General features: G+C 43.7%; 1 protein-coding gene across 5 annotated transcripts in view; it reads left to right on the top strand.

Moving 5' to 3' along the window:
* Positions 1–19,265, top strand: part of LOC138735925 (nipped-B-like protein) — a 1,086,099-nt gene that overhangs the window by 1,033,374 nt on the left and 33,460 nt on the right. For all 5 annotated transcript variants that reach the window (XM_069884602.1, XM_069884605.1, XM_069884611.1 and 2 more), the window contains 2 exons: positions 8,555–8,728; positions 16,271–16,461. In XM_069884602.1, the coding sequence (XP_069740703.1) occupies positions 8,555–8,728; positions 16,271–16,461 (365 nt within the window). The remainder of the gene's footprint in view (positions 1–8,554; positions 8,729–16,270; positions 16,462–19,265) is intronic.

The raw sequence follows: 19,265 nt of genomic DNA on the forward strand, positions 1-19,265 counted from the left end.
GCCTTTGTTCAAACCTACTACTTCTATATTGTTGCATCTACTAACATTTTCTAAAGCATCAATTTTCTGAGCCAGTATTTCTTGTGTCTTCATAACATCTTTATTCATATTATGTTTTTCCTTTCAAAACAGCCATATCTACTTCCACACTTTTTACTTTCTTCCACTTCTTCAAACTGATTTTTCATGACCATCATTACAATCTCCACACATATTTTAACATGTTTCTAATACACAATTTCTATCAACTTTAATTTCCAACATCAGTGTTTCCATTAAAATTTTTAATTGCTTATCAAAATATTGTATATCCACTATTTGAGTTTGAAGTTTACCTTTCTCTTATTTTTTTTTCTTTTTCTAACATTTCTGAATCCAGATCTTCACTTGATATATACTGTGTTCCAGCAAATGTTTCCATACAGACTTCCATTATATTTGAAACAGCCTGTTGCTGATGGCCTCCTTCTTCAGGGGCTTGTTCGAAATGAGATCTGTGCATGCTTCTGTTGTAAACAAGAAATTGGTACAATACTACAATCAACTTGTTCATGTGAGAAAGAAAAATGTTTCAGGGATGAATTGAATCTAATAATAAATCAAATAACAAAAAAATAAAATACATAAAAGATCCAAAACTTTTTCTATTAAGTAATAAAAATGATAGACTTAGTTAAAATTGGATAGATCTCAAAAAGAATTTATTATGATTGCTTTCGCAGCAGCAAAAAAAATGCAGAGCGACAACTTGGAAAATGGAAACGGCTTTGAAAATACAGAGCTGGTAATAGAGAAATAGAGAGCTGTATTCCACTCGAAAAAATTATCTAGAGATAATTTTGGAAAATTCAAAATAATCTGGGAATCATATATGAAATCAATTGGTGATCGCCAGACTAAACCTCCAACTCTTAAAGGGATTGTATAATGTATGTTCTCTTGGCTTGGCTTCTCGGACAAAGATTTATGGAGGGGGTAAATGTCCACGTCAGCTGCAGGCTCGTTTGTGGCTGACAAGTCCGATGCGGGACAGGCAGACACGGTTGCAGCGGTTGCAAGGGAAAATTGGTTGGTTGGGGTTGGGAGTTGGGTTTTTCCTCCTTTGTCTTTTGTCAGTGAGGTGGGCTCTGCGGTCTTCTTCAAAGGAAGTTGCTGCCCGCCGAACCGTGAGGCGCCAAGATGCACGGTTTGAGGCGCTATCAGCCCACTGATGGTGGTCAATGTGGCAGGCACCAAGAGATTTCTTTAAGCAGTCCTTGTACCTCTTCTTTGGTGCACCTCTGTCACGGTGGCCAGTGGAGAGCTCGCCATATAACACGATCTTGGGAAGGCGATGGTCCTCCATTCTGGAGATGTGACCCACCCAGCGCAGCTGGATCTTCAGCAGCGTGGACTTGATGCTGTCGGCCTCTGCCATCTCGAGTACTTCGATGTTAGGGATGAAGTCGCTCCAATGAATGTTGAGGATGGAGCGGAGACAACGCTGGTGGAAGCGTTCTAGGAGCCGTAGGTGATGCCGGTAGAGGACCCATGATTCGGAGCCGAACAGGAGTGTGGGTATGACAACGGCTCTGTATACGCTCATCTTTGTGAGGTTTTTCAGTTGGTTGTTTGTCCAGACTCTTTTGTGTAGTCTTCCAAAGGCGCTATTTGCCTTGGCGAGTCTGGTGTCTATCTCGTTGTCGATCCTTGCATCTGACGAAATGGTGCAGCCGAGATAGGTAAACTGGTTGACCGTTTCTGCTTCCTCAGGGGTTGGCAGATTTCCACAGAGGTGTGGTAGAAATTGTGCTGACCAGCTGCCTCAAGGTATAATACCCCTGAGGTAAAGCCCTTCAAAAGGTAGGACAGGATATTACGGGCAAAACAAGAACATCAACAGGGAATGCTGCCGTCGGAGAGCAGCAGCAATCATCAAAGACCCACACCACCCAGCACACGCTCTGTTCTCGCTGCTGCCATCAGGAAAGGTATTGGTGCCACAAGACTCACACCACCAGTTTCAGGAACAGCTGCTACCCCTCCACCATCAGACTCCTCAACAACAAACTCAATCAGAGATTCATTTAAGGACTCTTATTTGTGCACTTTATTGACTTTATTCTTGTTCTCTCTGTATTGCAGTCAGTTTGTTCACAGTTCTTTCTTTGTTTACATGTTTTAAGCTCTGTACAGTTTATTTTTTGCACTACCAATTAATTCTGCCTGCCTGCAGGAAAATGGGTTCTCAGGGTTGTATGCGATGTCATGTATACTCTGACAATAAATCTGAAATCTAAAAAATAAAACCTGGCAGCTCCGCAGAACTTTACTCCACCCACTTTAAACCCATGTCCTCTGCTTTTTCTTATTGTCGCCCCTGGGAAAAAGGCACTGGCTGTCCACCCCATCTAGGCCCCTCATAAATTTGTAGACCTCCATTGAGTCTCCTCTCATCCTTCTTCGCTCCAACGAGAAGATCACAGCACCATTAACCATGCTTTGTGGAGAATCACTTTACATTTGTTCTCAAAGACCTTTCACCAAACCAAAAAAATAAATGAAATCACAGAAATCATAGATGTGGATGCAATAGAGAGTGTGCAGAGGAGATTTACAAGGATGCTGCCTGGATGGGAGATCATGGCCTTATACAGACCACAGAGTGAACTTGGCCTTTTCTTCTTGGAGAAATGGAGAATGAGGGGTGAGCTGATGATGAGAGGCATTGCTCGTCTGGATGGCCAGAGGCTTTTTCCCAACACTAGGGGACCATAGATTTCAAGTGCTTTGGAATAAATTACAGAGAGCGTGTAAGAGGTAAGTTTTTCACAGTGTGGCAAGTGAATGGAATGCCTTGCCGGCAACGAAAATGAAGGCTGAGACAATAGGATCTTTCAAGAGACTGATAGATACATGGAACTGAGAAACATGGAGGATTATGGAGTTGGGAAAGAGATGAGACTGCGGATGGACAGATCGTAGCCCAAGTAAATGGCGTAAGAAGCGGTGTGGATATGAAAATGGGGGGATTGGTTAAGGAGGCATGAAGTACTAAAGGGAAAGAGTGAGATTACTGACACAACACTAGATTGGTGATGCCTTTTAGTCTTTGTTGCTGGGCAGAGTTAAGGAACAAATCTTCCTGTTGACCATGATTTCAATATGAAGCATCTGTCCTTGAAGATTTGAATAATAAAAATAAAAGAGAAGGAATATAAAATCAGTCTGTTTGCAGATGACTTCATAGTATTCTTAACAGAACCAGAAATATCAATAAAAGAATTACATAAGAAATTGAAGGAATATGGAGAAGTATGGAGGTACAAGATCAACGCAAATAAAAGTGAAGCAATGCCAATGAATAATGCGGATTACACAGAGTTTAAGAAAGAATCACCATTTAGATGGCAAACACAAACAATTCGATACCTAGGTATACAACTAGATAATAATCTAGGCCACCTATACAAATTCAATTATCAGCCATTAATGAAGAAATTACAAGACGACTTAGAACATTGGAAAGATTTACCACTAACACTGATAGGAAGGGTAAATTGCATTAAAATGAACATCTTCCCAAGGATACAATACCTATTTCTATTGTTACCAATTCACCTAACAAAGAAATTCTTCAAGGAGCTAAAGAAAATAATAAGAAAATTCTTATGCAAAGGGGGGAAACCGAGGATAGCGCTAGATAAGTTAACAGAATGGTACAAACAAGGGGGCTTACAACTACCAAACCTTAAGAATTATTATAGAGCAGCACAATTAAGATATCTATCAGATTTTTATCAAACAAGGGGAAAACCAGATTGGAAATGAATATTGGTCTTGTGTCTGTGTTAGAAATAAAATATAAAGCAATACAGCATAGAAACGGGCCCTTCAACCCACGATGTCTGTGTCAAATACGATGCCAAATTAAGCTCAATTTCTTTTGTCTGTACGTGATGTATTGCCCACATATTCATGTGTCAAGAACTCTCTGAAATGCTATTACTGCACCTGGTTCCACCAAAATCTCTGGCAACTGCCACTCTGTAAAGGCCATCTCATTTATACTTTCCTCCTCTCATCTTATTACATGGTCCCTAGTACAGTTTTATCCTGGAGGAAAAGATTATGACGGACCATCTTGGGGTCCTCATAATTTTATAAACTACAGTCAGATCTCCCTCAGCCTCCGCTGTTCCAGACTTAGTCAATCGTTCTTGAGAAGCTGAGTTTTATCGTGAAGTGAAAATATCAGGAAGTAAAGCAGCAGCTTTGGCTTCCTCCGGTGCCCTGCTTCTCACAATCCACTTCACAGAGAACGTGGCAGGAAAAATCTCAAGCAGGGCTTTAGGAAGGACAAAAGGGGCATGAAGTGTCTTGGCGGGCAGGATGAAAGAAATACCAAGGAATTTTAAAGAGGAGAATGGCCAGGGAGAGAATAGGACCACACAGAAATCTGTGCTTGGAGTCAGAGGAAATGTACAAAGTGCACAATTAGGACTTGCACTGCTATTTCCCGTGGAGATTGTGTTCAGACCAGGGCTGGAGAATGCTCATGTCTTGGGTCATTTTTAGCCCTCCAAAGAGGAGTTCTTGGGTCTTTTAAAGAGCAAATGAGGTGGGCAAGTCTCCTGGGCCTGATGGGAATATCCCTGCTTGCTGAAAGAGACAAGTGAAGAGATTGCAGGGAAAAGACAAAGCTTTTTGTATCCTCATTCACAACATTGTAGAGAACGGAAGAGAATAGCCAATGTTGTTCAAGAAGGGAACAGGAAATTCTAAATGTGACTAGTAGGGAAGCTCTTGAATAGGATTTCTGCAAAGTTGGCAAGGCATGGTCAGATTAGAGACAGTTTGCATGACTGTGCAGGCCAGGTCGTGATTGACTCAATGGTTCTTTTTGAGGAAATGATGGAGTAGATGAGGAAGGAGGGTGGTGAGGGGAAGGTAGCAGCTGTGGTCTGATTTTAGAAAGCTGGGCCAAACTACCAATGGGATCCAGAGTGAATTGACAGTTTGGATTTGGACAGGGTAGTGGTAGAAAAGTGTGATTCTGACAGGAGTCTGTGATAAATAGAGCAGTGCACAAAAGTGCTGGAGAAACTCAGCAGGTAACAAAGTATCTGTAGGAAGTAAAAGGTAACCAACGTTCCGAGCCTGAGTAATGAGCAAAAAGTGCTGGCAATGTGATCTCGCTGCAACACACATCTTCCCTCTTCGCTTTCAGCAGGGGACCGCTCCCTCATCCACCCATCGTTCCCACTAAGTGGTTCCTCAGACCCTTCCCCTGAGACTGCAATAAATGCTACACCTGTGACTGCACCTCCTCCCGCACCACCATTCACGGTCCCACACAGAATTGTAGGGGGCTCATTGACTGCATCCAGTGCTTGCATTGTGGCCTCCTCTTTGTCAGAGAGACTGGACACAAACTGGGAGCTCGTTTCATTGAGCACTTCACCTTCAGGTGCTGACATAACAGGGACCTCCCAGTGGCCAACGATTTTAATTCCACACACTATCCCCATACTGACATATCTATTTTCATGGCCTTCTGCATTGCCAGACTGAGCTGTCTCCAACTAGAACTCCAGTTTCAGTTAAACCTCTCCTCTGAATCCCTCGTCTCCTTTCTTGCAGCTCCCGCCCTCTTCCCTCTCTCCATTCAGTGCTTTTTTTTTACCTATCCACCTAACTGTTAATCTGTACTGCTCCTCCCTGCCTTTTCTTTCCCTCCCTCCTCTCCTCTCTTCTCGCCACCTTTTTATTCACGCACCTGCCTGCTTCTGCTCATACCTTGATGAAGGGCTCAGGCCAGAAACGTTTGTTAACCTTTATTTCTTACACAAGCTGCATGTCCAGCTGAGGTTTTCCAACACTTTTGTGTATTGCACCACCATCATGATGTTTGCAGACTTTCCTGTTCACCGGAATGGTGGTGTTCTGCAGAGATCAGTGTTGGAACCCGTTATTTGTGGTGTGTAGGAATGACCGATGTCGGTAACTGGGAAGTTATGGGAGTCGATCCTCAAGGACGAGGGTGCATGACGTGATAGGAAAGATCCTGCCTGAACAACCTATTGGAATTTTTTAAGGAAATCTTGAAGAGGATGGATAAGGGAGGCTGTGGATGTTGTGGATTTGAATTTTTAAAAGGCCTCTGATAAAGTTCTGCGAGGGCTAACATATGAGGAACATTTAGCGGCTCTTGCACTGTATTCATTGGCATCTAGAAGAATCAAAACATTTTGTGCTGAAAAGATTGGACAGAGTAGATGTGAATAAGATGTTTCCCTTGGTGGGTGAATCCAGGACCAGAGGGCACAGTCTTAGAATGAGAAGAGACCCATTTAAAACAGAGATGAGTTGAAATTTCTCTAGCCAGAGTGTTGTGGATTTGTGGAATTCATCGCCACATCCAGCTGTGGAGGCCCGATCACTGGGGGAGATTGATAGGTATCTAATTTGTCAGGGGATCACGGGATATGGGGAAATGGCTGGAATTTGGAACTAGATGTGAGAACAGTTTAGCTCAGGGTGGATTTGCAGAGCAGACTCATGGGCTGAATGGCCTACTTCTATTCCTTTATCTTGTGTGACTGATGAAAAAGTCAGTGGGTGAGTTTGTAAGTTTGAAGATGGCACAAAGATTGGTGGAGTTGTGGCGGTGTAAGAAGTTATCGAAGGACATAGCAGAATATAGATAAATGATATATATGGGCAAAGAAATAGATGATTTTTATTTGTAACACGGTAGAAGCTGATTCAGGCCGTTAAACCAGCGCCGCCCATTTATACTCAATGAACCCACAATCCTGTATGTTTTGGAGGGTGGCAGGAAACCCACACGGACACAGGGAGGAATACAAGCTCCTTATAGACGGTACTGGATTTGAACCCAGCATTGCACTAACTGCACCACTAACCCTGTCACCCCAAGTGTGAGGGGTTGCACTTTTGGAGGTCAAACAGAAGGGAAATGTATGCAGTTAATGGCAAGCTCCAAAATGTGCAGAGGGGTCTGGGGATTCCCGCCCATGACCACGGTAACATGGAATTTATTGCACAGCAGTGGACTGCAAGCCCACGGTTCTGGCCTCTGCTACCCTAGAATTTGTCCCCGTGTTCTTTTTCCCTCACTTGTTGATCTGGTTTCCATATGTGTTCATAATATTGATCTCGTCTCTTTGTGGAAACATGGGTGAGGGAGTTTCTCCTGAATTCCCCGGTGGATTTTTCATTGATGTATTTGAATGCCTTGGACGAGACAGTGTAGAGAAGTCGAGTCGTATGTGCTTTCATTGGGCAGTTTATTGTCTTCATTTGGACTCTCTCAACACAAGTTAGAGTTTAGTTTTAGATTTTGACCTGCCGTTGGCTGTCCCCAAATGGATTATTCCCCACTTTGTGACTTGTCCAACAGCTTTCTTTTAATCGCCTCTTCCATTCTGTCATGGGAACTGTCATTTGTTAGAATCTAACTTTAGTGAACAATGACCAGAGGCTGGAAAACAGCAAGATGTCCATTACCAGTTCGTTTGTCTTTACTCCCATATTATGTTGGAGATGTTGGTTTTTACTTGTCGCCGTTTGTGCTTCATGTCCATTCCTGGTCATGTTCTCATTTTGTTAGGATTGAGAATTGTCTTGTGCCAAACTAAAAGGTGAGGTGATGCATTTTGGAAGGAGAAACCAGAAGGCTGAGGACAGGGTTAATGGCCCGTTGCTTTCGTGTCTGGATGAACAGAGGGACTTTGGGGTCCCTGTATCCATGTATCCCTCAAGGTCGCCGCACAGGTTCATAGGATGGTTAAGAAGGCCTATGGGATGCTTGGATTCATTAAAAGGGGGATTGAGTTCAGGAGACGAGAGATCATGTTGCAACTCTACAAATCTCTGGTGAGACCACACTTAGAGGATTGTGTTCAGTTCTGGTCACCTCATTACAGGAAGGATGTGGAAACTCTGGAGAGGGTGCAGAGGAGATTGACCAGGATGTTGCCTGGATTGGGAAACAAGCCTTAAGAGGCAAGGTTAGCAGAGCTGGGACTTTTCTCTTTGGAGTGAAGAAGGATGAGAGGAGACTTAATAGAGGAATACAAGATTATGAGAGGCATAGAGAGGGTGGACGGCCAGCACCTTTTTCCCAGGGCAGGAACAGCAAACTTCAGAGGACATCTGTACAAAGTGAAGTCTATGGGAGACATCAGGGTAAGTTTTTTACACAGAGAGATTGTGGGTGCCTGGAATGCCTTGCGGGGATGGTGGTGGAGGCTGAAACATTAGGGACATTTAAGAGACTCTTAAACATGAATGGAAGGAAAATAGAGGGTTATGGGATAGGGGGAGTGTTTAGTTTACTTTTGGAAGGAATATATGGTTCAGCACAACATCAAGGGCCGAATGGCCTGTACTGTGCTGTATTGTTCTATGTAAGAGAAGATGATGTTTCCCACTAGTGCAGGAGAAGTTTCAATGTGTATTTCACTGTTTGCAACTCAGTTTCAAGGCACAGAATCTGATTCCAGACCCCAACTCCACAACTGTCAGTCATTGAATGTGTTTCTTACAGGTTTTGTTTTTATTCAACATCCGGATCTCATGTTTGAACAAGAAGTAAAGAATTTGTATAACAATATTCTTCGAGACAAAGAAGCCTCAATTGGTCTGAAAATCCAGATCCTGAAGAATCTTCAGACGTACCTGCAAGAGGAAGATTGCCGCATGCAGCAAGCGGATAAGGATTGTGAGTATTGTCCTCCTCCTCCATCTTTTCTCAGTTTATCGGAAAAACTCGGTTAAAATAGACTGCATGGGAAATCAAATAGCAATCTTTCTAAAGGTACACCTATACCGTTGTCTCAAAATGTAATTATTGATGAGTTTTCATAGCTGATGGAATCAATGCCATGTATATTATGTTCCATATTTCTGATGTATACTCCTGTATTCAAAGTTTGTCAGCAAACATCAGGTTGGTTAGTATGTTCGCAGACAACACGAAGGTTGATGGTGTCGTGGATAGTCTGGAGGGATGCCAGAGGTTACAGAGGGATATTGATCTTGCTGAACTGGGCTGAGAAGTGGCAGATGGAGTTTAACCCAGAAAGGTGCGAGGTGGTTCATTCGGGAGGTCAAATTTGAAGATAGAATACATTGTTAATGGAATGACTCTGAACAGGGTGAAAGAACTGAGAGATCTTGGTCCGTGTCCATCGGGCACTCAGTTTCTGCACAAGGTGATAGTGTTGTTAAGAAAGGGTATGGTGTGTTGGACTTCATTAAGCGAGGGATCGAGTGCAGCATCTGTGAGGTGATGTTACAGTTGGACTCCACTTGGAATATTGTGTTCCGTTCTGGTCACCTCACTACAGAAAAGATGATAGAGTGGGTGGAGAGGAGAGCATGCCCTATGAGAATAGGTTGAATAGCCTTGATCTTTTCTCCTTGGAGAGGAGGAGGATGAAGGGTGGCCAGATCTAGGTATCAAGATGATGAGAGGAGATGGCCGGAGGCTGAAATAGCTGAACACAAGGAGGCATCATTTTAAGTTGCTTGGGAGTAAGTACAGGGGGATGTAAGTGTTTTACTGAGTGCATGCAATGTGTTTCCAGCCATGGTAGTACAGTAGAATCTTTGAAGAGATTATTGGACAGGTACATGGAACTGTGCGCTGAAGAGCATGTACTGAGCTGTAGATTTCTATCTTCAAACTACAACTTTTATGAATACAGGTACATGATCCTTTATCTGGACATCTAAAATCCGGAAAACTCCAAAATCTGGCAAGTGGCGACCGGCGGTTGGGGGAGGCGGCTGAGGGACCACGATTGGGGAAGACGGCCGGGCAACTGGAAGGGGGTGGGTGAATACAGCAGCACAATTCGGGTGGGCTTTCTGAAATCTGGAAAAATCCAAATTTCGGAACCCCCAAGGGTTCTGGATAAAGGATTGTGTATCTGTATAACAGACAGGAGCAAAAATAGAACACATGTCCTTGTATCTGCTTCATCAATTATTAAGATAAGGACTGATTTGACTGACTCTTAGAACCACAGAACAAGTACAGCATAGATACAGGCTACCTCGGCTTCTCTAGTCTGTGCCAAACCACTTTTTCTTGTCTAGTCCCACTGACCTGCACTCGGTTCATGGCCCACCATACCTCTCCCATCTATATACCTGTTCAAATTTTCTTTAAATGTTAAAATCGAGCCTGCATCTACCACTTCAGTCGGAATCTTGTTCCATACTCCGACCATTCTCTGTGTAAAGAAATTAATTCCCTCTCATATTCCTTTAAACTTTTCCCCTTTCACCCTTAATCCATGTCCTCTGGTTTGTATCTCACCTACCCTCAGTGGAAAAAGCCAATCTACATTTACTCTGTCTATCCCCATTTAAATACCTTTATCAAAACACCCTTAACCTTTCCCTGTAACTCAGATCCTGAAGTCTGAACAACATCCTAGAAAATCATCTTGGCACTCTTTCTATTTTGTTCACATCTTTCCTGTAGTTCAGTGACCAAAACTGCACACAATCCTCCAAATTTGGCCTCACCAATGTCTTGTACAGCTTTACCATGACATCCCAACTCCTGTACTCAATACTTTGATCAATAAAGGCCAATATGCCAAAAGCTCTCTTTATAACCCTGTCCACCTGTGATGCCACTTTCAGGGAATTATGTATCCATTTTCCCAGATCCCTCTGTTCTACCCCACTCCTCAGTGCCCGACCATTTACCATGTATGTTCTTTCTTGGTTTGTCCTTCCAAAATGCAAAACCTCACACTTGTCTCCATTAAATTCCATCTGCCTTTTTTCAACCTACTTTACCAACTGGTCCAGATCCTTCTGCAAGCTTTGAAAACCTTCCCTGTCCACAACGCCTCCAATCTTAGTATCATCTGCAACTTGCCAATCCAATTTACCACATTATCATCCAGATCATCAATATAGATGACAAACAACAATAGTCCCAGCACCGATCCCTGAGGCACCTCTAGTCACAGGCCTCCAGTCTGATAGGCAATCATCCACCACTGCTCTGGCTTCTCCCATCCAGCCAGTGTTGAATCCATTTCACTACTTAACCATGCATACTGAGCATTTGAACCTTCCTGACTAACCTTCCATGTAGACAACATTCACAGCCTTTTCTTCATCAACTTTCCTGGTAACTTCATTGAAAAACTCTATAAAATTGGTTAAACACAACCTACCACATGTAAAGCCACGCTGACTGTCCCTAATCAGTCCCTGGCTACCCAAATAATTGTATATCCGATCTCTTAAAAAACCTTCCAGAAATTTACCTATGATTGACGGCCTATAATTTACAGGGTTACTTTTGAAGCTTTTTTTAAACAACGGAACATCGTGAGCTACCCTCCAATCCTCTGGCATCTCATCCGTGGCTAAGGACATTTTAAATATCTCTGTCAGAGCCCCTGTAATTTCTACATTCACCTCTCTCAGGGTCCATGGGAATATCTTGTCAGGCCCTGGGGATTTAGCCACCCTTATTTGCTTTAAGACAGCAAGCACTTCCTCCTCTTTAATCTGTACAGGTTCCATAACCTCACTGCGTGTTTTCCTTACTTCCCACGATTCCTTGCCCATTTCTTGAGTGAAAACTAGGGGGAAACCCCCCCACCTTTTGGTTCCAGACAAAGTCGACCACTCTGATCTTCAAGGGGACCCATTTTGTCCCTTAATATCCTTTTGCTCTTAATATACCCGTAGAAACCCTTAGGATTTTCCTTCACATTTTCTGCCAAGCAACCTACCTGATTTCTTTCTTGAGGATTTTCTTGCATTTTTTATCTCCTCAAGTACCTCGTTTGCTCCTTGTTGCCGATACCTGTTATACCCCTCTCTCTTCTTCCGAACCAGATCTCCAATATCCCCAAAAAACTAAAGTTACCTTTGCCTGCTAACCTCGCCTTTAATTCTGACAGAAACATACAAACTCTATACACTCAAAATTTCCCCTTTTAAGGTCCTCCACTTACCTCACACATCCTTGCCCGAAAACAACATCCAAATCCAAGCATTCTAGATCTTTTCTCGTTCCCTCAAAATCACCTTTTCTCCACTTTAGAATCTCAACCTGAGACCCAGACCTATCCTTCTCCATCATTAACTGGAAATAATAGCATTATGATCACTGGACCCAAAATGTTCCCCTACACATACTTCTGTCACCTGTCCTATCTTGTTCCCTAAAAAGAGATCCAGTATTGCATTCTCTCTAGTTGGTACCTCTATACATTGATTTAGAAAATTTTCTTGAAAGCATTTGACAAACTCCAAGCCATCCAGCCCTTTTACAGGATGGGAGTCCCAGTCAATGTGTGGAAAGTTCAAATCCCCGACGATCACACCCTTATGTTTCCTGCAACTGTCCGCTATCTCTCTACAGATTTGCTCCTCCAATTCTCACTGACAATTGGGTGGTCTATAATACAACCCCATGAGTGTGGTCATACCTTTTCCCCTTCTGAGCCACAGAGCCCGACTGCCAGAGACCTGGCCACTGTGGCTCTTCCATGGTAGGTCATTCCCCCTCATCTCCAACTGTATCCAAAATGGTATACTTGTTATTGAAGGGAATGGCCACACTGTACTGTCTGCCTAGTTCAGTGGCTCTCAACCTTTTTCTTTCCACTCACATCCCACTTTAAGTCATCCCTATGCCATCGGTGCTCTGCAATGAGTAAGGGATTTCTTAAGGTGGGATGTGAGTGGGAAGGAAAGGTTGAGAATCACTGCTCTAGACCCAATTATTACTGAAATATTTTGCTTGAGAAAAATTGTCATTGACCCATTTCCTTTGGAGTTATGAAATCGTGCACATAACAGGTCAATTAGAGATGATTAAAACAGTGGTTTTCAAACTTTTTCTTTCCATCCACATACCTCCTTAAGCAATCCCTTACTAATCAGAGCAGCTATGGCATAGGGATGACTTAAAGTGGTATGTGAGTGGAAAGAAACAGGTTGAGAACCACTGGCCTTGTCCCTTCAATCTCCTGGCAGTCACCCAACTACCTGCTTCCTGCTTCCTGATGTGACTGCCTCCTTACAACTCTCATCTATCAGTGCTTCTGCTTTCTAAATGATCAGGAGTTCATCCAGCTCCAGTTCCCTGACTCAGTCAGTGAGGAGATACACCTCTCTCAGGTGTAGTTATCAAGGATCTGTTGTCCAGATTTCCCATATCCTGCAAGAGGAGCATACCACGGCCCTGGCTGCCATTTCTTCTGCTCAGACTGTACAATAAATAAAGACCTTACCTGTGCCTTCTCACAGATCCTTTTTCCTTTCGACCTGCTGTCACCTGCACTGCTTTCCTCAGCCACTCGAACCATCACTTCAATCCCCACTCATGCTGGCTACTTACTCCACAGTGGTCACTCCACATGAACTCCCCTTCTATTTATTGACTACAGGTCATTAACAATCTCTCACTATGTACCTACTTTTGTTGGTGCTTTTCAACACCCCTCCTCTTACTCCAACTCTCCGTTTACTGAAGTTCTCTCAGAATGTAACAAGGACCGTGGACAGAGGGGAACAGGTGAATGTTGTGCGTTGGATTTCCAAAGGCATTCAGTAAGATTATTCATAAAAGACATCCATATGATCAGGATGAAAAGAGCTGTATTACCATGGATGGCGGATTGGCAGAGATTTGGGGTCAATGGACGTTTGGTTGGCAATCAGTGGTGAGCAGAGAGCCACAGGGGTCAATAATTTGAACCAGGGTCGCTGGTTGCATTAACCACTACACTAACCTTCCAGTCCAAAATGTCTACAACAATCTAATATTTCCCTAACTCATACACACAACCCTCTGTGCAGAGGATACAAAGAATCTGCAGGAAGATATAGATACGTTAAGTGTGTGGACAAGGGTCTGGTAGATGGAGTTCAATGTTGGTAAATGCAAGTTGATCCATTTTGGAAGGGAAAATGGAAGATCAAAATATTATTGAAATGGAAAGCGATTGCAGCCTGCCGCTGTGCAAAAAGATTGGGAATCGCAAAAGGCAAATGGAATATTGGCTTTCAATGCTAGGTGGATTGAATTTTGGAGCAGGGAGGTTTTGCTGCAAATGTTCAAGGTGCAGAAAGCAGGAAACCGGAAGGGCTCATGAGAATTATATGGTAGTCAGAAAGGAGCTAAAGATATTACTTAGGAGAGCTAGGTGGGGCATGAAAAGGCCTTGGCAAGTAGGATTAATGAGAACCCCAAGACCTTCCACGCATATGTGAAGAACAGGAGGATGATGAGAATGAAGGTAGAGCCACTTAAGGATAAGGGAGGCAACATGTGCTTGGGGGTTGAGGAGGTCCTAAATGTGCTTGGGGGTTGAGGAGGTCCTGTGGATTTTAGAGGGGTGGGAAGTCAAACCCACGTCCCGACTTACATCATTAGGGCAGAGGAGCAGTGTTTACAGAGCTTCAAATTCCTGGGGGTCCATATCTCTGATGGTCTTTGAAATATTCAGTGTTGGGATGGATGAGGACTTTACACCTTCACCCCAGAATGCTGCTGGATTTCAATTGATGTCCTATTGAGAGGGTGCTGACGTACAGTATTTCAGTGTGGATGGGAATTGTTCTGCACGAGATAGGAAGACACCCCAGCGGGGAGTGAAAACTGCCCAATGGATTGTTGGAATGCATTTGCTTCCCATCCAACCTATCTATAGGGGACGATGTTTGGACAGGGCGAGAAATATCATGAAGGATGCAACACGAACTACGAACTATTTACTCTCCTACCATCAGGCAGACATTATAGGAGTCTTTGCTCGAGAACGACCAGACTTAAAAAGAGCTTTTTTCATGAAGCTGTGCTCATGTTAAATGCCAGTTCACGGCGTTGAGCTTGTTCATGGTCTATTCCGGATGATGATAATCATGTTTCATTGACTGGTCCTCCAGCATAATGACAATATATTGGATCACATCACATATGGGGAAGAGACGATCATCAGATCAGCCATGATCTCATTGAATGGCAGACCAGGCTCGACAGCCGAATGTTGACTCCTGCTCCTATTTCTCATGTCTGACCCATGTTCCTATGTAAGAGTCTTCTGAATATGTATATTGTACCAGCCTCCACCACCACACTCTGCAATGCATTCCAGACACTCGCCACTCTGAATAAAAAACTTTCCTCTGACAGATTCCCACAACTTTCCACCATTCCCCCGAAATAGTTGTCCAATGTCATTGTTGCCCCAGGAAAAGGTCCGGTCTGTCCACCCCATCTCAAGTCTCCAAAATCTGTTAAGTCACCTCTCATTCTTCTTTGCTCCAGCCCTGTCCTTGCTTCATATGACATTTTTAAAAATTAATTTGGACATACAGCACGGTAACAGGCCCTTCCACCTCTTCAGCCTGTAACCCCCAAACCTATAACTCCCATATGTCTTGAAGGCTGGGAGGAAACGAGACCACCCAGAGGAGAGGGAGAGCAGGGAGAGCTCCTTACAGACAGTACTGGATTGGACCCAGGTCGCTGGTGCTGTATTAGCACTGTGTTAATCATTACGGGATCTGGAACCTTGTGGAAATGGCCCCTAAAGATCCTCCATGTTTAAATTCTCCCTAAAGCATACAGTATGTACCTAATTTACTCTCACAAGTTCCTGCCCTGCTTCTATATTTAAACCTCTCACAGTAAAAACTAGCATGCCATTTGCTTTCTTTCCTGGCTACTGTACCTACGTTCCAATCTTCACAAACTGATGCACAATAATGCCCAAGTTTCATTGCACCTCCCCTTTCCCTCATTTCTCACTATTCAGATAATAACCTGCCTTCCTATTGTTACCACCAACGTGGAGAGCCTCACATTTACAGTATCTACATTAGACTGCATCTGCTATACATTTGCCCATTCTCCGAATCTGTCGAAGTCACCCTGTCGCTTCTTGGAATCTTTCTCACAGTTCAATGTCTTGAATTGAACTTAGCTCAGTGAGATTCATTTTGGGGGTCTTTGAATCACCAGTGAGGTCATTTAATTGCTGTTTCCCGGTACTGACATGGAATGCAGCGCCGAGACGATATGTCCATTTTGTTTCTGCATGGTGAATGATACTAACCAGTGGCAGTGGGAGAGAATTTAGCACCATTCTTGGTCTGGCAGGCTGCAGAAAGGAGAGAATAAAGTTGCAATCTAAGTGGAAAGGAGAGACACATCACTGGTATTAGGTATCCACGAGGCTTTGCATTTGAGTTGTGTCTTTTATTCCCACAGGGAAAAAAGTGGCTAAACAGGAAGATCTCAAGGAGATGGGTGATATTTCGTCAGGAATGAGCAGTTCCATCATGCAACTCTACCTCAAACAGGTTCTGGAAGCATTTTTCCACACGCACTCTCCAGTTCGCCACTTTGCACTTAATGTCATTGCTTTGACGCTAAACCAGGGCTTGGTCCACCCTGTTCAAGTAAGTGGTGTTTGTATATTGTGTGATTATTAGAGATTTGGGCCATTTCATCCCTGTGGGATTAAAAGGGAATCTCTTTAAATGAACTTTATTTTCAAGCTCTGGTCCAGAGGCTCCTGTGTAATCTGTACTAGTGATTGTCCAGAAACTTTAAAGTACAAGGTGCAAGACTTGCTACCTTTTGGATAATGAGTGCCAGACCTCGATGACTCAGGCCCACTTCCATGAATCCCAGCACACCTGCCCTGTTCCACTGAACCATTCTGGCATTATTGTCCAGCGCAAACACAGCCTCCACGTCTATGTCACATTTTGTGCCCCTCGATACAGAACCCATTTTTTTGCACTCACTCCCAATCTGTTTAGGCCTTGCTGATTCAGGAAGTATTCTTCCTGGAGGTCAGTGACAAGTGGAGTAAGGATCTGTTCTGAGACCCCTGCTCTTTGAGATTTTCGTAAATGAATCCCAGCATCTCATAGGCCTTCTTAACAAAGTTATTAACATGTACAGTGACCTTGAGGAATGTATAGATTTGGACCTGAAGGTCATCCACCTCTGTTCATCCACACTCTGAAGCAGGGGTGGCCAAATCGCGGCTCACGAGCCACATGCGGCTCTTTGACTTTTAATATGTGCTCGCTGCCGGTCTCCCCACTCGCCCGCCTGACTTGTGCTGCCGGTCTTTCCCCCCCCCCCCCCCCCCACCCAGCTATACTTGCCTCCCTCAACATCCGAGGGATTATCTTGTCAGGCCCTAGGGATTTAAGAGAGCAAGCACTTCCTCCTCTTTATTCTGTTCAGGTTCCATGACCTCACTGCTTGTTTTCCTTACTTTCACAACTCTGTTCCCGTTTCCTGAGTGAATACTGATGAGAAAACATTTAAGATCTTCCCCATCTCTTTTGGTTCCAGACAAAGTCGACCACTCTGATCTTCAAGGGGACCCATTTTGTCCCTTAATATCCTTTCACTCTTAATCTACCCGTAGAAACCCTTAGGATTTTCCTTTCATATTGTCTGCAAAGCAACCTCACATCTTCTTTTAACCTCCCTGATTTCTTTCTTGAGGATTTTCTTGCATTTTTAGACTCCTCAAGTACCTCATTTGCTCCGTGTTGCCGATACCTGTTATACATCTCTCTTTTCTGAACCAGATCCCCAATAACCTTTGAAAACTAAGGTTCCCTCTGCCTGCTAAACTTGCCTTTAATCCTGACAGGAACATACAAACTCTATACACTCAAAATTTCACCTTTGAAGGTCCTCCACTTACCTCGCACATCCTTGCCCGAAAACAACTTATCCCAATTCACGCATTCTAGATCTTATCTCATTTCCTCAAAATTGGCCTTTCTCCAATTTAGAATCTCAACCCAAGGCCCAGACCTATCCTTCTCCATAATTAACTGTAAACTAATGGTATTGTGATCACTGGACCCAAAATGTTCCCCTGCATGTACTTCTGTCACCTGCCCTGTCTCATTCCCCAATAGGAGATCCAGTATTGGACTTTCTCTAGTTGGTATCTCTATATACTGATTTAGAAAACTTTCCTGAATACATTTGACAAATTCCAAGCCATCTCCTTTTACAGGATGGGATTCCCAGTCAATATGTGGAAAGTTAAAATCTCCTACTATCCCAACCTTATGTTTCCTGCAACTGTCCGCTATCTCTCCACAGATTTGCTCCTCCAATCCTCCGGCACGATACCACATGTGCACGATACCCGTCTCTAATGACATTTGAAAAATCACTGCCAGAGCCTCCGCTATTTCCTCACTAACTCCTCTCAAGGTCCTGGGGAAAATCCTGTCAAGACCTGGAGACTTATCCACCTTTATATGTTTCAAAAGCTCCTGTACTACCTGTTTCTTAATCTTGGACCCTGGCACCAGGGAGGCAATATATCATCTAGGATACTCGATCTCCTCCACAGAACCTCTTATCTCTCCCCCTAACTATGGAATCCCCTATCACTACAGCTTGCCTCTTCTCCTCCCTTCCCTTCTTAGCCACAGGACCAGACTCTGTGCCAGAGAGACATGATGGCCATGACTTGTCCCTGGTAGGTTCCCCCCACCACCCCCACAACAGGATCCAAAATTGTATACTTGTTATTGAGGGGAACATCCACAGGGGTTCCCTGCACTGCCTGTCTCTTCCCTTTCCCTATCCTGTCACCCAAGTACCTTCCTCCTGCCTCCAAGGTGTGCTAGTGTCCCTGCAACTCCTGTCTATCACCCCCTCTGCCTCCCAAATGATCCTGAGCTCATCCAATTCCAGCTCCAATTCATTAACTTGGTTCGTCCTGAGCTGCAGCTGGATGCTCTTCTCGCAGATGAAGTCGTCAGGGACACTATTGGCTTTTCTGATGACCCTCATTTCTGCAAGAGGGGCGTTCCCCTGACCTGGCTGCCATTCCCACTGTTTATGGTTTTCAAACTGTTCCCCTAAACTTCAGGTGGTACGGAGTTTTTTTATGAAACTGTGCACATTTATGAGTCCAATTAGATCCAATTAAACGAGTGGTTTTCAAACCTTTTTCTTTCCACTCACATACTATCTTAAGCAATCCCTTGTTAATCACAGAGTATTTATGGCATAGGGATTACTTAAAGTGGAATGTGAGTTTAGGGGGGCAATTTGAAAACTATTGGACTGGATGAACAAAATATACCATCTCTAAAACCTCCCCTTACCTGTGCCTACATGATGAATCCTTTTTCTTCCTTGAAAAGGGTGGCCCTTTGTTACTCAGCTCTGACTGTCCCTCGCCTGCCCACTGCAATGATGACCACTC

This window comes from Narcine bancroftii, chromosome 1, assembly GCF_036971445.1.
Source record: "Narcine bancroftii isolate sNarBan1 chromosome 1, sNarBan1.hap1, whole genome shotgun sequence".
Classification (NCBI taxonomy): Eukaryota; Metazoa; Chordata; class Chondrichthyes; order Torpediniformes; family Narcinidae; genus Narcine; species Narcine bancroftii.